Source organism: Oncorhynchus kisutch, linkage group LG18, assembly GCF_002021735.2.
Source record: "Oncorhynchus kisutch isolate 150728-3 linkage group LG18, Okis_V2, whole genome shotgun sequence".
Taxonomy (NCBI): domain Eukaryota; kingdom Metazoa; phylum Chordata; class Actinopteri; order Salmoniformes; family Salmonidae; genus Oncorhynchus; species Oncorhynchus kisutch.
Window position 1 is genome coordinate 37,294,995 of NC_034191.2, and position 21,275 is coordinate 37,316,269.

General features: G+C 47.1%; 1 protein-coding gene across 4 annotated transcripts; it reads left to right on the top strand.

Moving 5' to 3' along the window:
* Positions 1-4,425: 4,425 nt before the first annotated feature.
* Positions 4,426-21,256, top strand: LOC109909370 (centrosomal protein of 164 kDa). Of its 4 annotated transcripts, none has more exons than XM_031795972.1 (29): positions 4,426-4,642; positions 5,159-5,248; positions 5,531-5,642; positions 6,165-6,396; positions 7,648-7,782; positions 7,927-8,043; positions 8,171-8,248; positions 8,447-8,551; positions 9,894-11,765; positions 13,008-13,064; positions 13,204-13,281; positions 13,522-13,598; positions 13,924-14,355; positions 14,543-14,674; positions 14,998-15,181; positions 15,350-15,433; positions 15,600-15,722; positions 15,890-16,033; positions 16,095-16,178; positions 16,322-16,390; positions 16,464-16,723; positions 17,050-17,232; positions 17,335-17,533; positions 17,711-17,818; positions 18,952-19,066; positions 19,502-19,801; positions 19,971-20,043; positions 20,178-20,300; positions 20,397-21,256. In XM_031795972.1, the coding sequence occupies exons 2-29, from the start codon at positions 5,164-5,166 to the stop codon at positions 20,491-20,493; spliced, it is 5,658 nt and encodes a 1,885-aa protein (XP_031651832.1). In that variant the 5' UTR covers positions 4,426-4,642; positions 5,159-5,163; the 3' UTR covers positions 20,494-21,256. The 4 variants fall into 4 exon arrangements, with proteins under 4 accessions (XP_031651832.1, XP_031651833.1, XP_031651834.1 ...); XM_031795973.1 differs by having other exon boundaries at positions 17,335-17,527; XM_031795974.1 differs by lacking the exon at positions 9,894-11,765.
* Positions 21,257-21,275: the final 19 nt, after the last annotated feature.

Below are 21,275 nucleotides of genomic sequence, written 5' to 3' on the forward strand. Positions count from 1 at the left end.
CAATTTTTTGTGCCTTCCTCTGACACCGCCTAGTATATAGGTCCTGAATGTCAGGAAGCTTGGCCCCAGTGATGTACTGGGTCGTACGCACTGCTCTCTGTAGCGTCTTGCAGTCAGATGCCGAGCAGTAGCCTTAGCAGGCGGTAATGCAACCGGTCAGGATGCTCTCGGTGGTGCACCTGTAGAACTTTTTGAGGATCTGGGGACCCATGCCAAATCTATTCAGTCTCCCGAGGGAGAAAAGGTGTTGTCGTGTAAATGTAAATCAAACTAGACATTGAACTGACATCTGTGTCCAGTGGAATGTCATCCCACTATTTCCCTCAAAACAACTCATAAGTAGATAGAGAAATAGCTACTGCAGCACAGCTCCCCAAGCAACATGCAATATATTTCAACAGGGGCTGTCAAAAGCAACAACAAAAAATATTGAGTTAATCGCAGGATTTGCTGTGATCAATGAAGATTAATCGCAAATTCAGAAATTGCTCAAATTGAGCTATATATATATATTTTTAATTATACAAAAAAACGTTACAAGAATATTGATGTCTTGATTTTGTCCAAAAGTAACGGTTATCAAAATGACGTAAATTGATAAAGCACACTTTCTTTAACCTCAATGTCAACTTGTTTTGACATCACATTGTTGTGATTGTTTTAGCTGTATAGATGTACTTTGAATGTTTTAAGTGTATTTTGAATGCTTTCAGACAATACGATTAAGTCACAATTAAAAAAAATGTGTGCAAAAATTACAAAAAGTTATCTTGAGTTATCTGACTAACTCCGACAGCCCTAATTTCAACACATTGTCATTGTTGAGTTGCATGGATTTACACCGCCTTGGACAATCATTACTCTCAGTACCTACTGTGCCATACAAAATCAGTGAGATGACTTTCTTCTGCATTTAATGGTATATTTGAATGTGTTTCCTTCCCAACCTCTGCATTGCTAATTATTGTTATTTAATTTATCTAGGCAAGTCAGTTAAGAACAAATTCTTATTTACAATGACAGCCTACCGGGGAATAGTGGGTTAACTGCCTTGTTCACGGGCAGAATGACAGATTTTTACAATGTCAGCTCAGGGATTCGCTCTAAACACTATGCTACCTGCCACCTCCTGCCTAGGCATCTATTCTTTCTCAGCATATTCAAATGCCCTACTTCCTGTTCTCTTTTCTTCTTTTTTTATGCATATTTTCACACTCCTTCCCCCGTGTCTTCTTCTACCCCCAACTCTCCCTATTCTTCCTGGATCACTCCCCCCTGTTGGTGCACTGAAACCCCATTGAGCTTTATGAGCGGCTGAAGACAGAGTGGCTGATGGGGCCTGTCTCCTCCACCCAGGAAACTTGCCATTTGTTACCTGATATGAAATTAAATAAAAGAGGAAATAACAACATTAGTATCAAAACCTTCCCACGGGGCAAAAACAGGTTGCATTAACGTTGTTTCTACGTAATTTCAACAAAAAAGAATCAGTGTGATTTCGTTGAATCAATGTGGGAAACTGATTGGATTTGCAAAAAAAGTAATCACTGTAAGGGAATTTAGTCTTTTTTTCACCCAATGTTTAAACTAAATCCAATGTCATGGTGACTGTTTTTGTTGATTTCACATTGAATTCACATTAGTTCACAACTTAAACAAATGTATATAAAAAATGTACTAAACTAGTCTAAAGAAGGCCAGTTCTATTGCTTCAGATTTCAGTTTACAGTTTTCAGCTGTGCTAACATAATTGCAAAATGGTTTTCTAATGATCAATTAGCCTTTTAAAATGATAAACTTGGATTAGATAACACAACGTTTCATTGGATGATGGCTGATAATGGGCCTCTGTACGTCTATGTAGACGGGGCGGCAGGGTAGCCTAGTGGTTAGAGCGTTGGACTAGTAACCGAAAGGTTGCAAGTTCGAATCCCCGAGCTGACAAGGTACAAATCTGTCGTTCTGCCCCTGAACAGGCAGTTAACCCACTGTTCTTAGGCCGTCATTGAAAATAAGAATTTGTTCTTAACTGACTTGCCTCGTAAAAAAAAATGTTGTCCATTAAAAATCAGCAGTTTCCAGCTACAATAGCCATTTACAACACTAACAATGTCTACACTGTATTGGGCTCGTAAGTAAGCATTTCAAGGAAATGTCTACACCTGTTGTATTTGGCGCAAGTGACCCATACATTTTATTTGAATTTACACATTGATTTTAATCTGTGACTGTTTCAATTCCTTGAAGTCTGAGTACCCGAGATACAAGAACTCAAATGTATAAGCAAGAGATGTTGTGTGTTTAGCTGTGTAGATGTTGTTATTTAAGTTCCAAGGCCTATGTTTGTGTACTAGTGCCTATCACTGCCGGGAATTAAGGGGCATTCACCTAGGACCTCGGCCAAACCACCTACACATTATGTAGTACAGAAAAGAAAGATAAAGTAGTGCCCAAAAAGGTGCTGTCTAGAATCTTGAAGGGTTCTTCAGCTGTCTCCATAGGAGAACCCTATAAAGACCCCTTTTTAGTTGCAGGTAGAACCCCTTTTGTACAGAGGGTTCTACATGGAACCCAAAAGGGTTCTGCCTGGAAATAAAAAGGGTTCTACCCGGAACCAAAAATGGTTCTCCTATGGGGACAGCTGAAGAACCCTTTTTCTGCAAACTTTGCCACAGATCTTACACAACTGTGACAAGGACCATCAGTCAATTACCTTCGGATTTGGCGGTCACTAGATCAGGGATCTGCTGAAAATACCAGTGGAGGGATAGCGGAGGGTTAACATGAACAGAAACATATATGTATTTATTTTGAATTTTTACAGTAAACAAATAAACATCTACACACAAACTGAACCAGTCATGCCAACTGGGTGTGAGGCTTTCATTCCATCAGAGTGATCTAGATTTCAAGATCTTTATCTATTTCTCATAGCAGAGGACTGCAAAGCCAAGAATTGAATTACCTTGTAGATTGGACTACTGTGTAGAAATATCATGTTGAAGTTCATGGAGGTCATGTTCAAAGACAGCGACAATAAGCATAATATTTCACTCAATTTGATTTGCTGTCTTGCACAAGCCCTATAAACAATTAGTTCCGTGATTTGTCTTCTGCAGTTTTAGGAGGATCTCACAGTAGAAATGGCTGGTGGGTGTTTTTTTTGCAGAGGAACTGGGTGATGATGCAGTGATGGTGAGACACAGGAGTATCTTTCAGATTTTTATTAGGAGCAAAGCCAATGAACAAAGTCAATGCTCAGTGGCGAAAGCAGAGGATTTCTCTGACTGATTTGCTGCCACCCTATGGTAGATGCTTGTGTGGATTTACGGGCCTAACAAACTGCTTACACTGTAGCAATACCCTGCTTAAAAAACAGCATAGACCAGCATTCATTTCAATCTGGTCCATGCTGGTCAGTGCTGTTCTGATGCTGGTCAAGTTGGTCGAACCAGCATGGTCTAGCTGGTCAAAGCTGGGCAAGCATATGCTGGTCTATGCTGTTTGTTTTTTTACAGCAGGTATTGTGACAATGTTTTTGAAATCAGATAGATACTTTTAAACTATATTATTGTTAGGCTTGAGCCTACTGAAAAGGAAGCCTCAATTAATGGATTCAGAAAAGACAAACCAATCTATAGTGTCGTAATGCAGGATATAATTACAGTAAAAAAAACATCATTTTGGTGAATAATTAATGGTGGCTAAAACCGAACTGAGTACCTTTTGGTTGCTGTCAATAACATCACTTTGCCCACAATAAAGCAGGATACATTCGTCAAGGAACCAGTTCATTGAGAAGACGTTTTATGACAACCGTTTGACACCTCCTCATACTGGAAGGCTCCTAATGTTGTTGCACTGTTGTTGGTGTCATGTGGAAGTGGCTCTGCAATACTTCATTAATTGCATGCAAATTGGAGTCTTCAATTTGAACTCATTTGACCTGTGTTTAAGGGAGAAACACTACCTCACTCTCCAACCAAGGTGCATGAATTGAGGAGCAAACTGAAGTGAAGCAGAACTAACTCTTGGAAGACAGTGGAAGTGGATAAAGGTAGGGCTTTACAGAAAGAGAAAATACATTTTAGAGTTGCCTCCTATGGGCTCAGGGACCAATCACAGAGGGGAAAAAACAAAAAAAAACTGATGTGATTGGTTCAATTGCAGAAACTCGACCAAATATTTTTGACAGACTGACCGTGGTTACATGTATTTTGCTAAATTTATTCATGTAAATTGCATTCAAGTTTCCAATGAGAATGTGGACATATGAAAGCACTATCATATTGAACTATGTGATTACCTGCTAACAGGATTATACTGTACTAGCTGTAAATTACAATACTGTAAATAATTTGTTGGGCGGTGATTAGGTCCAATGAAAGGTGTCCTCTGCGTCACTTCTGTCCAATCTACCGCGATATGTCTGAGTGGTAGGTGGGTGCGACATGGTTGCTAGGGGTGTTGGAACCGGAAACGGACAAAAGCGTCCCTGGACGCTCCATCAGCGGGTTCTGTTTTGATATGTTGTTGTTTTGCTAGCAGACCCAGTGAAACCATTCTACTCATTTGTAAGGGAAAATGTCGATAATAATCGCGCTTGACTGATCTTTCCCTTACTGGGATAACTTGTAGTTAGGTAGGTAAATCGTACGTTTTTTGTACAAATTGAAGTTTCTAGCTAATGTGCCAATGTTAGCGAATTAGCTAGCTACTGTAACGTTTTCCTCTGCGATGTGGCGCCACCCCGCATTGGTCTGTCACTGGAAACCTACGGTTAACGTTACTGTAGCTACCTATGAAACCATGTCAACAACATTATTGGAGTTATTATTCTAATTTAATGGCCAACTAATGTAGCTAGCTTGTTAGCTAACTAACGTAGCTGATGCCGCTAAACCTTTTCAATAACGAGCTAGTTAACTAACTAGTTCGTTTTTGAAAAGGTTTCCTCTTTTAACCGTGGTTGAGGATTGATCATTGGCTAGCTAGCTAGCCAACTAGCTACGTGGATAATAGCATAGATGTATATGACTGTACACAGAGGTCCCATATGGGGTTTGTTTTGTAGTGATGCATGCGCTACTGAAAATACAATAGAACATAGTTACAATTTTCAAATGGCATCTACGACATGACTATTTTCCCCTCTAAGTAACCATGACAGCAGCTGCTGCTCTGCAGATTGGAGACCAGCTGATCCTGGAAGAGGACTACGATGAGAACTATATCCCCTCTGAACAAGGTAGAGCAGAAGGATATACAGAAGTGGCAGTATGGCTCCCTTTTCTAGTTGACAGATCAGTAGACTGACTTGTAAGCTACATTGCTGAAACAACTACACGAGCATGGTGCAAAGTGTTGTGGTGGGCATCAAACACATAGGCACATCTCAAAACCAAGCAATGCTCTGCTTTACATAGATAAGCCACATATGACACATTCACTAACTTATTTTTGGTTATGTGAGAAGTCATGTAATGTTATCTGGAGATTTTCCTCACTGCTTCTTCCCCTCCCCTGTCAGAGATCCACGAGTACGCACGAGAGATTGGCATTGATCCCAATCGGGAGCCCGAGCTCCTATGGCTGGCCAGAGAGGGCATTGTTGCCCCACTGCCTCCCGAATGGAAACCCTGGTAAGCAGGCAGGCAGGCATCTCCCACTGTACCAGAGATGGAGTCTGAACCTGGTGGCGTCGGTCAGTAACATCCAATCAAGTGAATTTGAAACCCGAACACAAATATTCTCACCTGTGTATGGATGGTCAAAATATTTGTAGATGGGGGATGCTTTTTGTGCTAACCCAACATTGATTTCCATAAATGCATGTTTTTTTTAATTGCAATAAAACAGTACTTTACATTTAATTTTTAACAGTACTTTTTTGATAGTGATTCATTAACCACAAATTACTACTGACTGGTCACAATGTCACCCTTCTCTTGCATGGATCAGTTTTGTCTCGGCTGTGGTCTCGATTCACAATCTTTTTTACTGTGATCTGAGTTTGAAGACGCCTGACATTGACTCCATCTCTGGCCCCAAGTAGTGTATCAACACTGGTAGACTTCCCAGTATTCCCAGACATCATATGTCCACTGGTCTCTTCTCCCTTCTCTGAGTTCTGAGGTGCTGAAGTGACTCTCCCCCTCTCGCAGTCAAGACGTGACGGGGGACGTGTACTACTTCAACTTCTCCTCGGGCCAGTCCACCTGGGACCACCCGTGTGACGAGCAATACCGCAGCCTGGTAAATCAGGAGCGAGAACGAGCCGGCACCCAGCCTCATGGGCCCCCCATCACCGCCGCTAAAAAGGAGAAGAAAAAGAAAAAAGACAAGAAGGAGAAAAAGAAGAAGGCAAAAGACCAAGAGCTCCTGAAGCCACCAGGAGTGAGTGGGCGTTTGTTATGTTCTGAAATACACCAAGCGCATGAAGTGACTCACAGATGTCTCAGAACACTGCAGTGCTGTTGTGTGTAGATGTATTGGTCTGGAAATAGCTTCAACTCTAAATAATGTCAAAGAAGCACGGCTATTCCACTTAGTCACTGAGGCGTAGCAGAAAATAGAGAGGAAACAAATTACAAAGATGAGGTGTTTAGAGTGGCTTGGCTGAACCAATACATTATTATTTTATATTGTCTTGGTCATCAACACAACAGTCACATACTTATGCTTGGTTGCTTCATGCCCCCAGTTGCTAAGTGATACAGTTATACCGATATAGTGATTATGGTAGTGATTATAGAGTTATAAGTCATTGTCCTAAGTCATTCTCCATTTCCTATGTGTATCCTTTCTTAGCAGTCTATAAACAAAGGGGAAAGGTCTGTATTGAAGGAGAGCCAGACAGAAACACCCCTGAGAACAGTGAAAGGTTCCCTGGTAGGGGGTTCAAACTGACATGGGGGGTTAGCACCATACAATGAGGAATGAGACAGGGCAGTGTGGTTTGGCCTAGGGCCCACTGATGAAACACAAAGTCAAGCTGATGCAGTTAGTCATGGTAGTATCGAGGGTGGAGCAGAGGGCTTTGTCACTGAGGAGGTGGTGGAATGGAGGGAGGCAGCAGAAGAGGGCAGGGAGAGCAGTAGTGATTTCAGCGACACGGTGGTCTGTTTAGAAGTGGAGGTAGAGGAAGGAAAGGCTATTGAACCCCAAATGCCTTCATATGGTCATTCTACACCTGGGGCAGTAATGACGGAAACATATGAGGGAAGAGAAGGCCAAGCAGAAGGGAAAGATCATCCTAGGAGTTCACTTACTTGATGCTAGGGACTGTGAGCAGGGCCTCGTCCCCTGCCTGGCCCCTCTCTGTCTCTTTCCTGGCCCCATGTCCCCCTACCTACCTCTCAGCCGAGAGACGGGATGGGAGAGAGCATGGCTGATCCAGCAGGGCAGTGCAGGGATTCTGCAAGTAGGACCACTGATTACAGACAGGAAATGGTAAGACAGCCTCAGAGCGTAAAGGAACTGTTGTAATTATTGGAGAAGGATTGGTAGAAGCAGGTGAACGATAGGAGCAGTATACCAAATTTTACTGAGTTTCGATAAGATCCTTGAATATCATGATGGTTACGATTAACCTGAACCCTCTCTACACAACATATTTGTTCACGTGTGTCTCTCTCTGTCTCTCAGCCATTAAGCTTGACCCTCGGGCCACTGCAGGCCCCGTTGGGGAGCCTTGCTCCTCTACGGGGTCTTGATGGCCCGGCCTTGAGGGGGTCCCTGAGCAGCTCTGGAGGGCTGGAGCCCCTGAAGACTCCCCTTGGGGTAAGAGTTTTCACCTTGATGATAAAGGATGATAGTTCATTACCTTATGTGCTGTATTACCCTTATTCTTATGGTGTGCTGTTGAAAGTCTCTAACCTTTTATCTCTCGCTCTCTGTCTCTCCTCCTTCATTCCCTCCCCTAAGGGTCCTCTCTCAAGCCTCGGGTCCAGTCTGCTGGGAGGGCGACAGGAGGAGCGTGTGGCTTTCTCGCCGCCTGGGTTCGAGGATGACGAGGATAACATCTCAGAGGATGAGCAGCCGGTATGACTTTCAACTGGCAAAGTGCATACCTATCCTTTCTGGGCACCGTGAAACATAATATTTGGAGAATAGATGTGTGTAAATTGTGGAGCATAAGTTAGATGTATGACAGTGATGCTGTTTGCAGAGTCGTCGTGGCTCGGCCAGACTGTTACAGAACCTGCACCTGGACTTGGATGCGTTGGGAGGAGGGCTGCAGTATGAGGTACACTACCTTTTTCACATTGCACAACAACACCATGTCTATTTTATGGCATAGCCCCTTTAGGACTTTTCACCTACTTTCAACTCTGTCAGTGTATGATACCAGTGCAGATAAGCACAGTCCCATGTCATTATTACATTAGAAAATCTCTCTGAATAATGGATTTAGGCTCAGTCGTGTGTGTTGTGTGGCTAACAGGACAGCGAGGCCAGTGGAGTGGCCCCACCAGAGGGGAAGACAGAAGCAGAGCTACGAGACTTGGCCCTGTCTGGAGTGCACAGCCCTGAGTCCCCCTCTCAGCAGGTAACTCACACACTACTGATGTGGCTCAATCTATTACTTCTCTCACTGTCTCTTTTCTCTCTTTTCATCCCACTGTCGATCCTGTGGTGTATGTTAGTTTTAGGACTTTCTAGTAGTTTAAACCCTACAGTGCATTCGGAAAGTGTTCAGACCCCTTGACTTTTTCCACATTTTGTTACGTTACAACCTTCTTTAAAAATGTATGAAACATTTTTTTCCCTCATCAATCTATACACAATGACAAAGTAACATTTTATTTTAAAATTCTTTGAAAATGTATACATTTTTTATAACACAAATACCTTATTTACATAAGTATTCAGACCCTTTGCTATGAGACTCAAAATTGAGCTCAGGTGCATCCTGTTTCCATTGATCATCCTTGAGATGTTTCTACAACTTGATTGGAGTCCACCTGTGGTAAATTCAATTGATTGGGCATGATTTGGAAAGGCACACACCTGTCTGTATAAGATTTCCATTTTTTTAAATATAAATTTGCTAACATTTCTAAAAACCTGATTTTGCTTTGTCATTATGGGGTATTGTGTGTAGATTGATGAGATAAAAAAATTATTTAATCAATTTTAGAATAAGGCTGTAACGTATCAAAATGTGGAAAAGGTCAAGGGGTCTGAATACTTTCAGAATGCACTGTATACTTAGGTATATTGAACAAACCCATGACTATGTTATCAGGTCTATCTGAAGAGAGATCACAAGATGCAGACCTAGATAGAACTGCTATGGTTTACTAGATTGCCTTTAACCAAAACCAACACTTTGAGGGATGGAAAGTGTAAGCTATCATTGGGAAAATGTGTAGGCCTATTTATTCATTCAGACATAACATCTTTGTCATTTATCAACTCTCATAAGTGTGTGTGTGTGACTTTAAACATGTGTTTCGGGTTCTTGTGTGTCTATCTCTTCCTGGTTGTGTAGCTGTTGTGTCAGTGGGAGCTGTGCTATGGTCACGGCTGCCACTGTTTCTTTCTGTTGGTCCTCTTGTCCTCATACTGTCACTGTTATTGCTTTGCCATCTGAGTCTTTCATTTGATCACCCTTTATGTTGGTCTTTCTGTGTGTGTGTTTAACTCTGCACTTCCTGTGATTTTGTCACACTTCTCTGTGTTGTTTGTTGTTGACGTGACTGTTCTCTTTCGATGAGCTCTACCTACGGAATGCGTGAGTGGTTTGCATGCTGCTCGGGTCCCTGTGTCTTCTCCTTGTCACATTATCCCCAACCCCTCCCCCTCCTTTCTTTATTTTTGTGTTTGTGTCTATGCACGTCTTCCCTCTGTTTCTCTCTGGTGGCCACCATCATCCCCTTCCACCCAAGGACTCCCTTCGTGGACGCCACCTCCTCTCCACCCCACCACGCGGAGGCAGCAGGGACTGCAGTAGTGCTGCTGGGGTCTGCCCCCCTACCCCAGACCCCCAGCCTGCTAAAACTAGAGACAGTGGAGAGGAGGAAGAAGATTATGAGGATGGGTGGGGAGAGGACAGAGAGAGTGTGGCTGAGGAGGGAGGAGGTGAAGAGGAGAACCAGAGAGAAGTAGGGCAAGCGAGTGAGAAGAAGAGAGGAGAGGAGGGGGAGGGCAAGGACGTTGAGGCCGAGGTCAGTGAGGAGGTAGAGTGTGAAGGAAAGTTGGAGGAGGGAGAGGAGGAAAGTGATGAGGTCATAAAGAGGTGTGTAAAAAGTGAGGATGGGGAGGAAGAGGAGACTGGTGACGTAGTTGAGGAAAATGTCAATACAAATGAGGGAGAAGGAGGAAGTGATGAAATGATGGAGAGATATCTTGGAGAGCAAGGAGAGAGTGATGAGGTAGTAGAGCGGTGTGTTACAAATGAAGAACTAGAGGTGGGTCATGACAAACAGGTGGAGGACTGCAATGAGCTAGTTGAGAGCCGTGTTAAAAGTGAAGAGGAACCAAAAGAGAGTGATGAGAGAGACACTAAAAGTGAGGAAGCAGGAGAGGAAAAAGGGGGGGAACAGGAGGAAGAGAGTGATCAGGTAGTAGAGAGATATATGAAAGCGGTGGAGGGAGGAGATGAGGAAAGTGAGATAGTGGGTGAGAGATATTTCAAAAGGAAGCATGTGGAAAGGAAGGAAGAGACTGTTAGAGACAGTATAGAGGAGGAAGATGAGGCAAAGGGAGATGAGGATAGTGAGGAAGTGGTTGAGAGGTGGTTGGAAGAGGAGGCTGAGGAGGGCGAGAGGGAGGTGGTGGAGAGGTGTGAGGAAGAGGCGGAAGATGAGGGTAAAGAGGAGACTGGGGAGGGTGAGAGTGCGGTGGTGGAGAGGTGTGTGAAAAGTGAGGAAGATGTGGAAGATGAGGGTAAAGAGGAGACTGGGGAGGGTGAGAGTGAGGTGGTGGAGAGGTGTGTGAAAAGTGAGGAAGAGGTAGAAGATGAGGGTAAAGAGGAGGCTGGGGAGGGTGAGAGTGAGGTGGTGGAGGGGTGTGTGAAAAGTGAGGAAGAGGTAGAAGATGAGGGTAAAGAGGAGGCTGGGGAGGGTGAGAGTGAGGTGGTGGAGAGGTGTGTGAAAAGTGAGGAAGAGGTAGAAGATGAGGGTAAAGAGGAGGCTGGGGAGGGTGAGAGTGAGGTGGTGGAGGGGTGTGTGAAAAGTGTTGAAGAGGAAGGTAAACAGGAGGGAGAGAGTGAAGTGTTGGAGAGGTCTGTGAAAAGTGAGGAAGTGGAAGAGGAGGTCGGCGAAGAAGAGGCTGATGAGGGAGAGAGTGAAGTGGTGGAGAGATGTGTGAAAAGTGAGGAAGGGGAGGAGGGTAAAGATGAACCTGAGGAACTGGAGAGTGAGGTGGTGAGGGAGAGGTGTGTAAAAAGTGAGGAAGGGGAGGAAAATGACAAAGTCTTCGCGAGATGCTCGCTGAGTGAAAAACAGGCTAGGGAAGGAGAGGAGAGCAGGGAGGTGGAGGGGTGCTTCAAAAGAGAACGAAAAGAAATGGAAGGAGACAAACTTGAAGAAGACAGTGATGAGGTGTTGGAAAACTGCATTCAGACCGTGCAAGCCTCACCGAAACCCAAAACATCCGCAAGATCAGAGGAAGTAATCGAGAGACTCGAACAACAAACGGTCCAAGCTAAGTCCCTGGGGAAGAAGAAGAAGTTAGCAGACCTTAAACAAAGTGACAACATGGAGGTGTATGTGGGGAAGATGAAGAATGTGCCCAAACAAAGCCCTCTACCAGCAGAGGTAGGGGTTTGGTGTGCTTTGACCATGTCGTGGCCCCTGCCCTGTGTGCTCCCCCTCTGCATGCACCTCCGCCCCTCTCTCAGCCAAAGGAGACACCATTCCACTCCCTGAGGGGCTGTGTTGGCTCAAGTCCCAACCCTGGTGAATCCAGCCCCCCATGATCTCCCTCTCACATCACATTGGTGTCTTTGGTAATATGTGTATATGCAGTCAGCTCTGAGGACTGGATTGGAACATTCTGGTCCCCTTGTTGCCAGTTTTGCCTCCATCCCTCCTCTAGAGCTGAGCACTGCAGCCCCATCCTATCAACCAGCCCCCTAGGCGGCCCCATCCTTTCAGACAGCCCCATCCTCTCGGGCAGCTCCCTAGGCGACCCCACCCTCTCAGACAGCCCCATCCTCTCAGGCAGCTCCCTAGGCGGCCCCATCCTCTCAGACAGCCCCATCCTCTCAGACAGCCCCATCCTTTCAGGCAGCTCCCTAGGCGGCCCCATCCTCTCAGACAGCTCCCTAGGCGGCCCCATCCCCTCAGACAGCCCACTAAGCGACCACATCCTCTCAGATAGTCCCCTAGCGTTCTCTGACAGCCCCCTAGGCGGCCCCACCCTCCCAGACAGCCCCCAAGGCAGCCCCATCTGCTTAGACAGCCCCCTAGGCAGCCCCATCCTCTCAGCCAGCCCCCTAGGCTGCCCCATCCTCTCAGCCAGCCCGCTAGGCAGCCCCATCTTCTCAGCCAGGCCCCTAGGCAGCCCCATTCTCTCAGACATTCCCCAAGGCAGCCCCATTCTCTCAGCCAGCCCCCAAGGCAGCCCCATCCTCTCAGCCAGCCCCCAAGGCAGCCCCATCCTCTTATACAGCCCCCAAGGCAGCCGGTCCTCTCAGTCCAAACTTGCAGTGCTGTAGCCTGTGTTTCTCTGTCTCTACTGCCTGCTTGACCAGCCCTGTGCTTGTGTGGTAGAGTCTCACTATTTGCCTCTTGTCTGCCCAAGCTTTGCTGATCAAGCCATGGGATGGCTGCTCTGTGCTGTTGACTAGTCTATTGTCCCTTTTCTGCTGTACTTGCTTTGCCCTACTACGAGAGCCTTCATAATTGCTGTGTGCCGCTGAGAATGGCAGTATTCATCCATGTTTTCTATCTGTGTCGTGAGTGCATGCGTGTGTCTGTGTCTGTGTGTGTGTACGGTGTTTGAGGTGACACGGTCGCACTATGCTTCACGTCAGTGACTGAGTGTGTTTACATCAGCAGTCGGAGGCCAGCGAGCACATGGAGGTGGCATCTTCCTCCACCGAGGACCTCAAGGTACTTTGTTATGGATTGAGATCATGTCCCAGTAGATAGGCCTGTAGAATAGAGGCTTTATAATGTAACATTTAAGCAGATAATATCAAGGGGTGTGTTGAGTAAAGGCAAACAGTGTTGTGTTCCACTTTCCCTTTAGTCTGGTTTTGGCTCCAGGTTGTCAGAGAAAGTCCTGGACCTGAAGGATCTCTCCCCTGCTGTTAGTCCACTCCTGCAGGTACCACACTCTCTCCATCTCTTCCTCACCTTTCTTTTTCTCCCTCGCTCGCCCCTCTTCACCTCCTTCCTCCTCAGCTACACTCTCTCTCCTCAGTCACAGTGGTTCCTCTGGCTGTAGAGTCTGTAGGCACTGTTTGTACCGTTGTTTTATTTTGAGAGTGAACACTCACATCATGCCATGTAGAGTTATGTTAGCCTTTGCTATTCACCTAAAAAAAAAAGTCTGTATTTTCCCCAGGACAAAGTGGGGATAGTGAAAGTCAGTGCGGAGGAGGAGAAGAAGGAACGGAGGAAGAGGGCAGAAGCTGCAGAGAGGTTGGCAGACAAGCCTTTCTGATAAATGCCCATATTTCAGTGAAATGTCCTCTCTGAACTCAAACACACGTTGTGATACAAGCATATTGTCATTGTAGTCTATTTCTCACAAAGATCTGCAAGTCTAGAGCTAAGCCAAATCATTTATCTGACTCCTCTTACTCTTCCTCTCTTTCCCCTCCTTCCCTCTTCCTCTCTCTCCCCTCCTTCCCTCTTCTCTCTCTCTCGCTTCCTCCCTCGCTCTCTCTCACCCTCTCTCTCTCTCCCCTCTTTCCCTCTTCTCCACTCTCTCTCTTCCCTCCTTCCCTTCTCCCAAACTCTGCAGGCGTCTCCATGGTGCAGGCAGGGAGGATCCAGTGATGGAAGACAGGCCCCCCAGCCAGCCCAGTGAATCCCAGCAGACCACAGGGTCCTCCCACTGTGAGCCGGAACCCCGGCCGCGGGCCGAGGGGGTCAGCACCAGCGCCAGCCTAGGGGTGCCGGGGGTCCAGCGGCCTGACACCTCCAGAGGCCGCCTGGTTAGGAGCCCCAACGCCCACTACAAAGAGGAAGCCCCCAGACAGGGGGAGGACAGCAGATGGGCCCAGGAGGAGGAGAGGGAGAAGGAGAGGAGGGAGACTGAGAGGAAGATAGAGGAGGAGAAGGAGCGTGCGCTGCGGGAGAGGCAGGAGAAGGGGCGCCTCCTTCAGGAGGAGCTGAGCCGGGAGGAGGAGGAGGAGGAACGGAGGCTGAAGGAGGAGAGCAAGGAGAGGGTCAGGTAGGCATTCAGGCAGCAGGCCACAGAGTGGTCAACCTCCCTCTCCACTTATGTCCACTGTTATAGTAGTATTTGTGAGCTGTGATGTGTGAGTATGTGACTCAGTGTTGATGCTTATGGCTGTGTGACAGTGCTGGTTATCTCACCCGCTGCTGTGTGTGTGTTCTGGTCCTGACCGGTCTTCCAGGAGCCTGAGGGAGAGGCTCCAGAGTAAGGGGAGGGAAGAGGAGAGCAGGCTGAGTGTGGAGTCTGAAAGCAGGCTACTGGAGCTGAGGGAGATGGCCCGGAGGGAGAGAGAGAACCAGCAACGCAACATCAGGTGACTCATCTCTCTCTACTATTCATCCATCTGCTTAAGCACACACACACACACACACACACACACACACACATTCATATGACAGCAATCTCCCTGGAGTGCTCCATTGACCGTTAGATCACATGCTCAGCGACCCCAGCCGTATTAATATGACTTCACATAACTATTCTGTGCTTAGACGATACCGTTCTTTCTACACTTACAGTAGGTATAGAAATACCGCTCTGTCACTGCAAAAAAAAACAAGACAAAAAAAGACTTGCGCTAAAAATGATTGTGTGTGTGTGTGCTTGCTATGTTCGTGTGTGTGTTGTTTTCATCAGGGAGGAGGGCGAGGCGATGCTGAGAGAGCTGCGTGCCACCCTGGAGGCGGAGCGAGAGAGGGTAGAGGCCCAGAGGAGGCGGGACCTGGAGCGACTGAGGGAGGAGTCAGAGGAGAAGCTACATGCGGAGAAGCGGAGACTGCTTGGGGAGCGGGAGGAGCAACTCAGCTCCCTCAAACAGGAGGTGGGGGGGGGGGGGGGGGGGGGAGGAGAGGGACCTTCTAATACACACGTGCACTCGAAATAACTGAAATTGTTTGGGTTTTTGTGAGGGAAATACATGCAGTGAGTCTAGGATAGGGTGTTGTCACACAGGTGATGGTTGAAGACAGTGTGTTGTTGTGTTCCTTAGGGGAGAAGCAGTGCCAGTGAGAGGTGGAGGGAGTTGAAGAGCCCTCGTAGCCCAGAGCAGCATCTAGCAGAGTACCAAAGAGAGGTGATAGAACACACACACACACACACACTACTTCCCACCTTTGATACACAAAACCATAGCCCTCATCTCCCTGACTGCAGATACACATATTACCAGTATGTCAGTCTCAACCCTCTAGAGCGTTGTGACATTATGAATCCCTCCCACTGACTGTGACTTGGACCAGTTGGGAGACGTGCTCCAGGAAGTAAGGGAGGAAGTGCAGCGTGACCACGCCAGGAAGCTGGGGCAGCTCAAAGATGACCACCACCGAGAACTCAGCTCTATCAGAGAGAGTCATCTGGACCAGGTGAGAGACAGTTCAAAGGTCACCGCTTCTCGTAACCTACCTGCTGCTACTGTCATTGTTGCTTTGGCTGTTGCCTCTGCACTGTTGTCCCGACATGTAATGCTGCGGTTAAATATCGTGGAAGTGATCTATTTGTGTGTGTCTCTGTGTGTGCTTCTGTCCTCCAGGAGGCTGTCCAAAAGGAACAGTTGCTGTGTGTCCTGCAGGAGGAGAGGGATCGCCTGCTGGCCGCACACAGCGCCCAGCTGGAAAGACTCCGTACACAGCTAGACTCCCAGCTCTGCAAGACCCGCCAGACGCACACACGCAAGGTGAGGACAGAGAGAGACACACACACACATGTATCATCTCTAAACACCTGTCATCCCTCAGGAGGCAGAGATTCAGGAGCTGGGGGACAGGATGGAGCTGAGGGCCAGGGAACTGAAGAGCCAGGAGACAACACTGAAGACCCAGGTAATCAGTCACTGTTGCGCTGATATGTGTCTGCGTGAATATCTGGAACGCTTAGGGATGGCCTCGGCTTCGGAAAGGAATGAACTGTATGTGTGTGGTTGGCCGCTGTTGATTAAAGGACATATCCGCTTGCCAATGTTCAGGCAGCGAATTTGAAGAAGAGGCGGCAGCAGCTTGGGGATGAAGAGGATGAGATAGACAGAGGAATCGAGGTGAGGATTCATCATCTTCACCACCACCTCGGTCTTCATCGTGCTGTAGATGTTAAGCCTGTGATGTTTTCAGGCTCTGCCTGGAGTCATGCAGGAGAGAGATGGACTGAGAGAGGATCTGGAGCGGGTGGAAGGAGAGAGGGACAGGGCGAGGCAGGAGGCGGAGAGAGGGCGGGAGGAGAGGACCAACGCGAGAGAGGAGTTGGAGAGAATGAGGGAGGAGAGGGACAAAGCGAGAGAGGAGAGCAGGAGGATGAAGGAGGAGCGGGACCGGCTGGAGAGCAAGGTGGAGCTGCTGCAGGAGCGATGTGATCGGCTGGGCCGCAGAGTCAGGTACACACACACACACACACACCAGTTGAGGCTGCTGGTGGGAGGAGTACGGCTCATAATAATCGAGTGAATGCAATGGTATCAAACACACGGTTTTCAGACATTATTATGAGCCGTCCTCCCCTCAGCAGCCTCCACTGAAACGCACACACACACCTGGCCCGTTAGTTGGGGTCAACCTCCGTTCACACTGTTTCATTGTCACCTTGCAGCTGACAGTGCATGTCTTCCAGACTTAGTGGGAAACTTCAATTCTAGCTTGCCAGACTATTGAGCTCTTTCTCAAGCGGTACTTTTTCAGGGACAAACACATGATTCTATTGCAGTGATCTGGAGCAGAGTGAGATCAAGAGGCCTTCTACTAGACTGGACAGAACAGAGGAGGAGAGGAAGAAGGAGAAGGATTGTGAGGCAGCGCCCTCTGCTGGACAGGAGAAAGTGCTGCATGTGGAACACCTGAAAGAACCTCTCTCCCCCATCTCCAGAGACAGCGAGAGCAGCTTGGACGAGTATGTGTGTGTGAGAGAGCATGCATGCATGTTGCACCTTTCTATCCTGACTAACTTCTATGTGTGTGTGTGTGTGTTTCTCTCTTCCTGTCCTTCTCCCAGCTTGCATCAGTACATCTCCTCTGAGGGCCTGTCCCTGCAGAAGGCCCGGCGCTTCCTGGAGAGGGAGAGTGGTCGTCTGAGTGAGAGACAGGCAGCGCTGCAGGCAGCGCAGGCCCAGTCCAGCTCCTCTCAGTACCCCAACACCACCAGCCACGCCCAGGCCACACAGGAGATGTACAGGAACCTGCAGCAGGTACGTGTAAGTGTGACTCCCTTCCTTATCCCTTATAGACTCCTACACCCTGCCCTATGTTGGAACATTCATGAAGTGAGAGAGTATGCTTGACCTCCGTGTGTGACGGTCCCTGGGTCGTCTCTCGCTCTCTTTCCCTCCCTCTCTCTGTCGCTCGCTTTCGTTTCCGCTTCTCTTCCTCAGGAGGCCAGTGATGTGGAGGAGTTGAGGGTGACTGTGCAGAGGGGGAACTCGCTGCTACGCAGGAAGGAGGAGAGACTGCAACAGCTAGAGAGCTCCGTAGCTGAAGAGGTGCCTTAGTAGTACACCATAACACGTTTATATACCACATATCCTGCCCCCTGTACACCACCTGTATTACATACCATGCCCATAACGTTATACATACTTCAATAGATTGCTAATAAACAACACACTATACAATGAGGGGACAAAACATTAAGAACACCTGCTCTTTCCATGACACAGACTGGTCAGGTCAGTCCAGGTGAAAGCTATGATCCCTTGTTGATGTCACCTGTTAAATCCACTTTAATCAGTGTAGATGAAGGGGAGGAGACTGGTTAAAGAAGGATTTCTAAGCCTTGAGACAATTGAGACATGGATCGTGTATGTGTGCCATTCAGAGGGTGAATGGGCAAGACTAAAGATTTAAGTTGAATGGGGTATGGTGGTAGGTGCCAGGCGCACCAGTTTGAGTGTGTCAAGAATCAGGCTCCTGATTGGCGCAGCGGTCTAAGGCACTGTATCTCAGTACAAGAGGCGTCACTACAGTCTCTGGTTCGAATCCAGGCTGTATCACATCTGGCCGTGATTGGGAGTCCCATTGGCCCAGCGTCGTCCAGGTTTGGCCAGGGTAGGCCGTCATTGTAAATAAGAATTTGTTCTTAACTGACTTGCCTAGTTAAATAAAGGTTCAATAAAAAGAACTGTAACGCTGCTGGGTTTTTCATGCTCAACAGTTTTCTTTGTGTATCAAGAATGGTCCACCACCCAAAGGACATCCAGCCAACTTGACACAACTGTGGGAAGCATTGGAGTCAACATGGGTCAGCATCCCCGTGGAACGCTTTTGACACTTTATGGAGTCCATGCCCCGACAAACTGAGGCTGTTTTCAAGTAAAAGAGGGGTGCGACTCAATATTAGGAAGGTGTTCCTAATGTTTTGTACACATACGTATTTTGTATGCATTTTTCCATGGCGTTTTGGTCATTTAGCAGACAGTCCTATCCAGAGCGTCTTAGTCAGTGTGTTCAACTTAAGGTAGCTAGCTAAGCCAATCGTTGTAAGGAAAACGTTCCTCAATAAAGCAGTTATCAGCTAAATCATTGATGTTAAGAGTAGACAAGTGTTCGTGTTAGAAAGTACAAAAGTATGGAGTTTTTTTGTCTTTTTTTCTCTCTCTTGCTTTCCCTTGCCCAGGTCTCCCATCATCACTACTATGATGACCAGGGCAGACTGGCTGATGATAGGAAGGTGACCTTTGATGTGACTGAATCGGATATGAGCAGCGCCAGCAACGGCCATGATGGCCCAGGTGAGAGAGACACACATACGGGAGTATCCATTCCTTATACCCTCATAACAGGCCTGTACTCCTCCCCTGTCATGTTGTTATTTATGCTCTGTCTCTCCCCCTTCATCGTTTCTCCTTTTTTCCCCTTTCACCCTCTCCTTCCTTCCTCTTTCACCCTCTCCTTCCTTCCTCTCTTTCACCCTCTCCTTCCTTCCTCTCTTTCACCCTCTCCTTCCTTCCTCTCTTTCACCCTCTCTCCTTATGCTCTGTCTCTCCCCCTTCATCGTTTCTCCTTTTTTTCCCTTTCACCCTCTCCTTCCTTCCTCTTTCACCCTCTCCTTCCTTCCTCTCTTTCACCCTCTCTCCTTCCTTCCTCTCTTTCACCCTCTCCTTCCTTGCTTTTCTCCCTTATGTCTTCTTCTTTTCCGACATTCGCTCCCTTTCTCTCCTCTCCAGGTGGGGAGCCCACAGTGCCAGCTAAGGTGCAGCACTTAGCCGAGTCGCTCCAGCACATCTCTGGCCAGCTCAACACAGTCCTGGGGGCCCTGGGCTCCCTGACCCAACGCCAGACCCCTTACCAGCCTCTCCCCCTACCTCTGCCCCTCTCCCAGCCCCGAACCCCCACCTCAATGCCTCTTTCACAGCTCTCCATGCCTCTGTCTGGGCCCTCCTGGGCGTGGGCCCCTCACAGCACCTCCACCCCATTACGGGATTCTGAGGACCTGCTCAATAGCCGCTGGGCCAAGCTCTTCCCTGGTACATCTCAACCAAAGAGATCCAATATCATATATATTATAATAAATATGCGTTGTATTTAGTTCTGTGGACTGTAGAACTCCCCGTTCAGGGTTGTCTGTGTACTTTCAGGTCGGTGGAGTTGTTGGTTTAATTAACAAGAGTACACTTCTCTTTGTCCCTTCTATAGGGGCTCCTATTGAGTCCATAGCCACCAGTTCCTTGAGGACCAATGCACTTTATTCAGGGTACAGTCCTGCAAGGTAAATATGAAAATAACAAACATGAAAATGATGGAAACTCCTCTTTAAAAAATTAAATCTAGACTGTCACTCATCCCTTTCACTGTAGTCTTATCTTGTTGAAGGAAGGTACTACAGAAATGTGTGTTTGTTAGTGAGCAGGCTCGTAGTCTGTCCTCCATGCAGCCTAAGGCAGTGGAGATGGATGGCCAGAGGCTTCAGGGCCTGATCGACGGCAACAAGAGATGGCTGGAGACACGCAGGAAAGACCCCAGTGTGTATCCTTCTGTAAACATGCTCACACACGCCACATAGCACAACTTATAATGGAGCTTGGTTCAATCTTGTACATTTCCTTAACAGGCTTTCATCAGACCTCTGTTCACGCGGTATCGGACCCCCCCAACTATGAGTGGACTGGTCCAGTTGAGCCTGGATGACAACAACCAGATTAAAGTGTACCATTACTAAAGGGGGAGGGAGAAGTTACATAAAGAGCAAGGATCAACACAAGCAGATAAAGCTGTATTGTTATTGAAAAAAGGCTAAGGACAGGGGTGTGTTTTTAAAAATTCACTTTTAATGCAGGGATCCCTCTAGCTCTGGTCCAGGGCGCTACTAGAGGAACCGCCCTCGACTATGTGTGGACCAAAGGAACGCCCTGGACCAGAGCTTGGATTCCCCTGCAACCAAATTTCCATATCAGATTACTGTAAGAAACATTTTTTAAGACATCTGACCTCCAGTGTACTCCTCAGGTTTAACTGTGATTGTGTGACAGAAGAGGACACTAGGGCGGTTTCAGTGGTCTCTGTAATTTCATTCCATTGGCATGCAAGGTTGAATAGCTTGGGAGTATGGCGACAGTAGCCCCGTAGTCAACAAATCAGTTTGTTTGCCTCAAAAACAGAATGCATAGTTGTTACATATTCAATAGGTGCTTCACTTTATTAGGAGAGATACCGTTGATATCTTACATTTATAAGCCTCATAACTGATGTGATAAGTGACTAAAGATCATTGTCATGGTATCAGGTTGTAATTGTGCTGTATGAGAAGTTCAAGCCATACCATAATAACCGCTACAAGGGCAGGACAACTTGTAAAGCATTCAGTCTGTATGAAATTCTGGTAAGAGAGACCCTCTTCCAGTGTGTTTACTGTGCAGATGTGTGGAATTTTTACAGTATTTTTATAAATATTTTAATAAATGTAAAGTGGTGTATATTCATAATGTCCATGTCAAGCTTTCA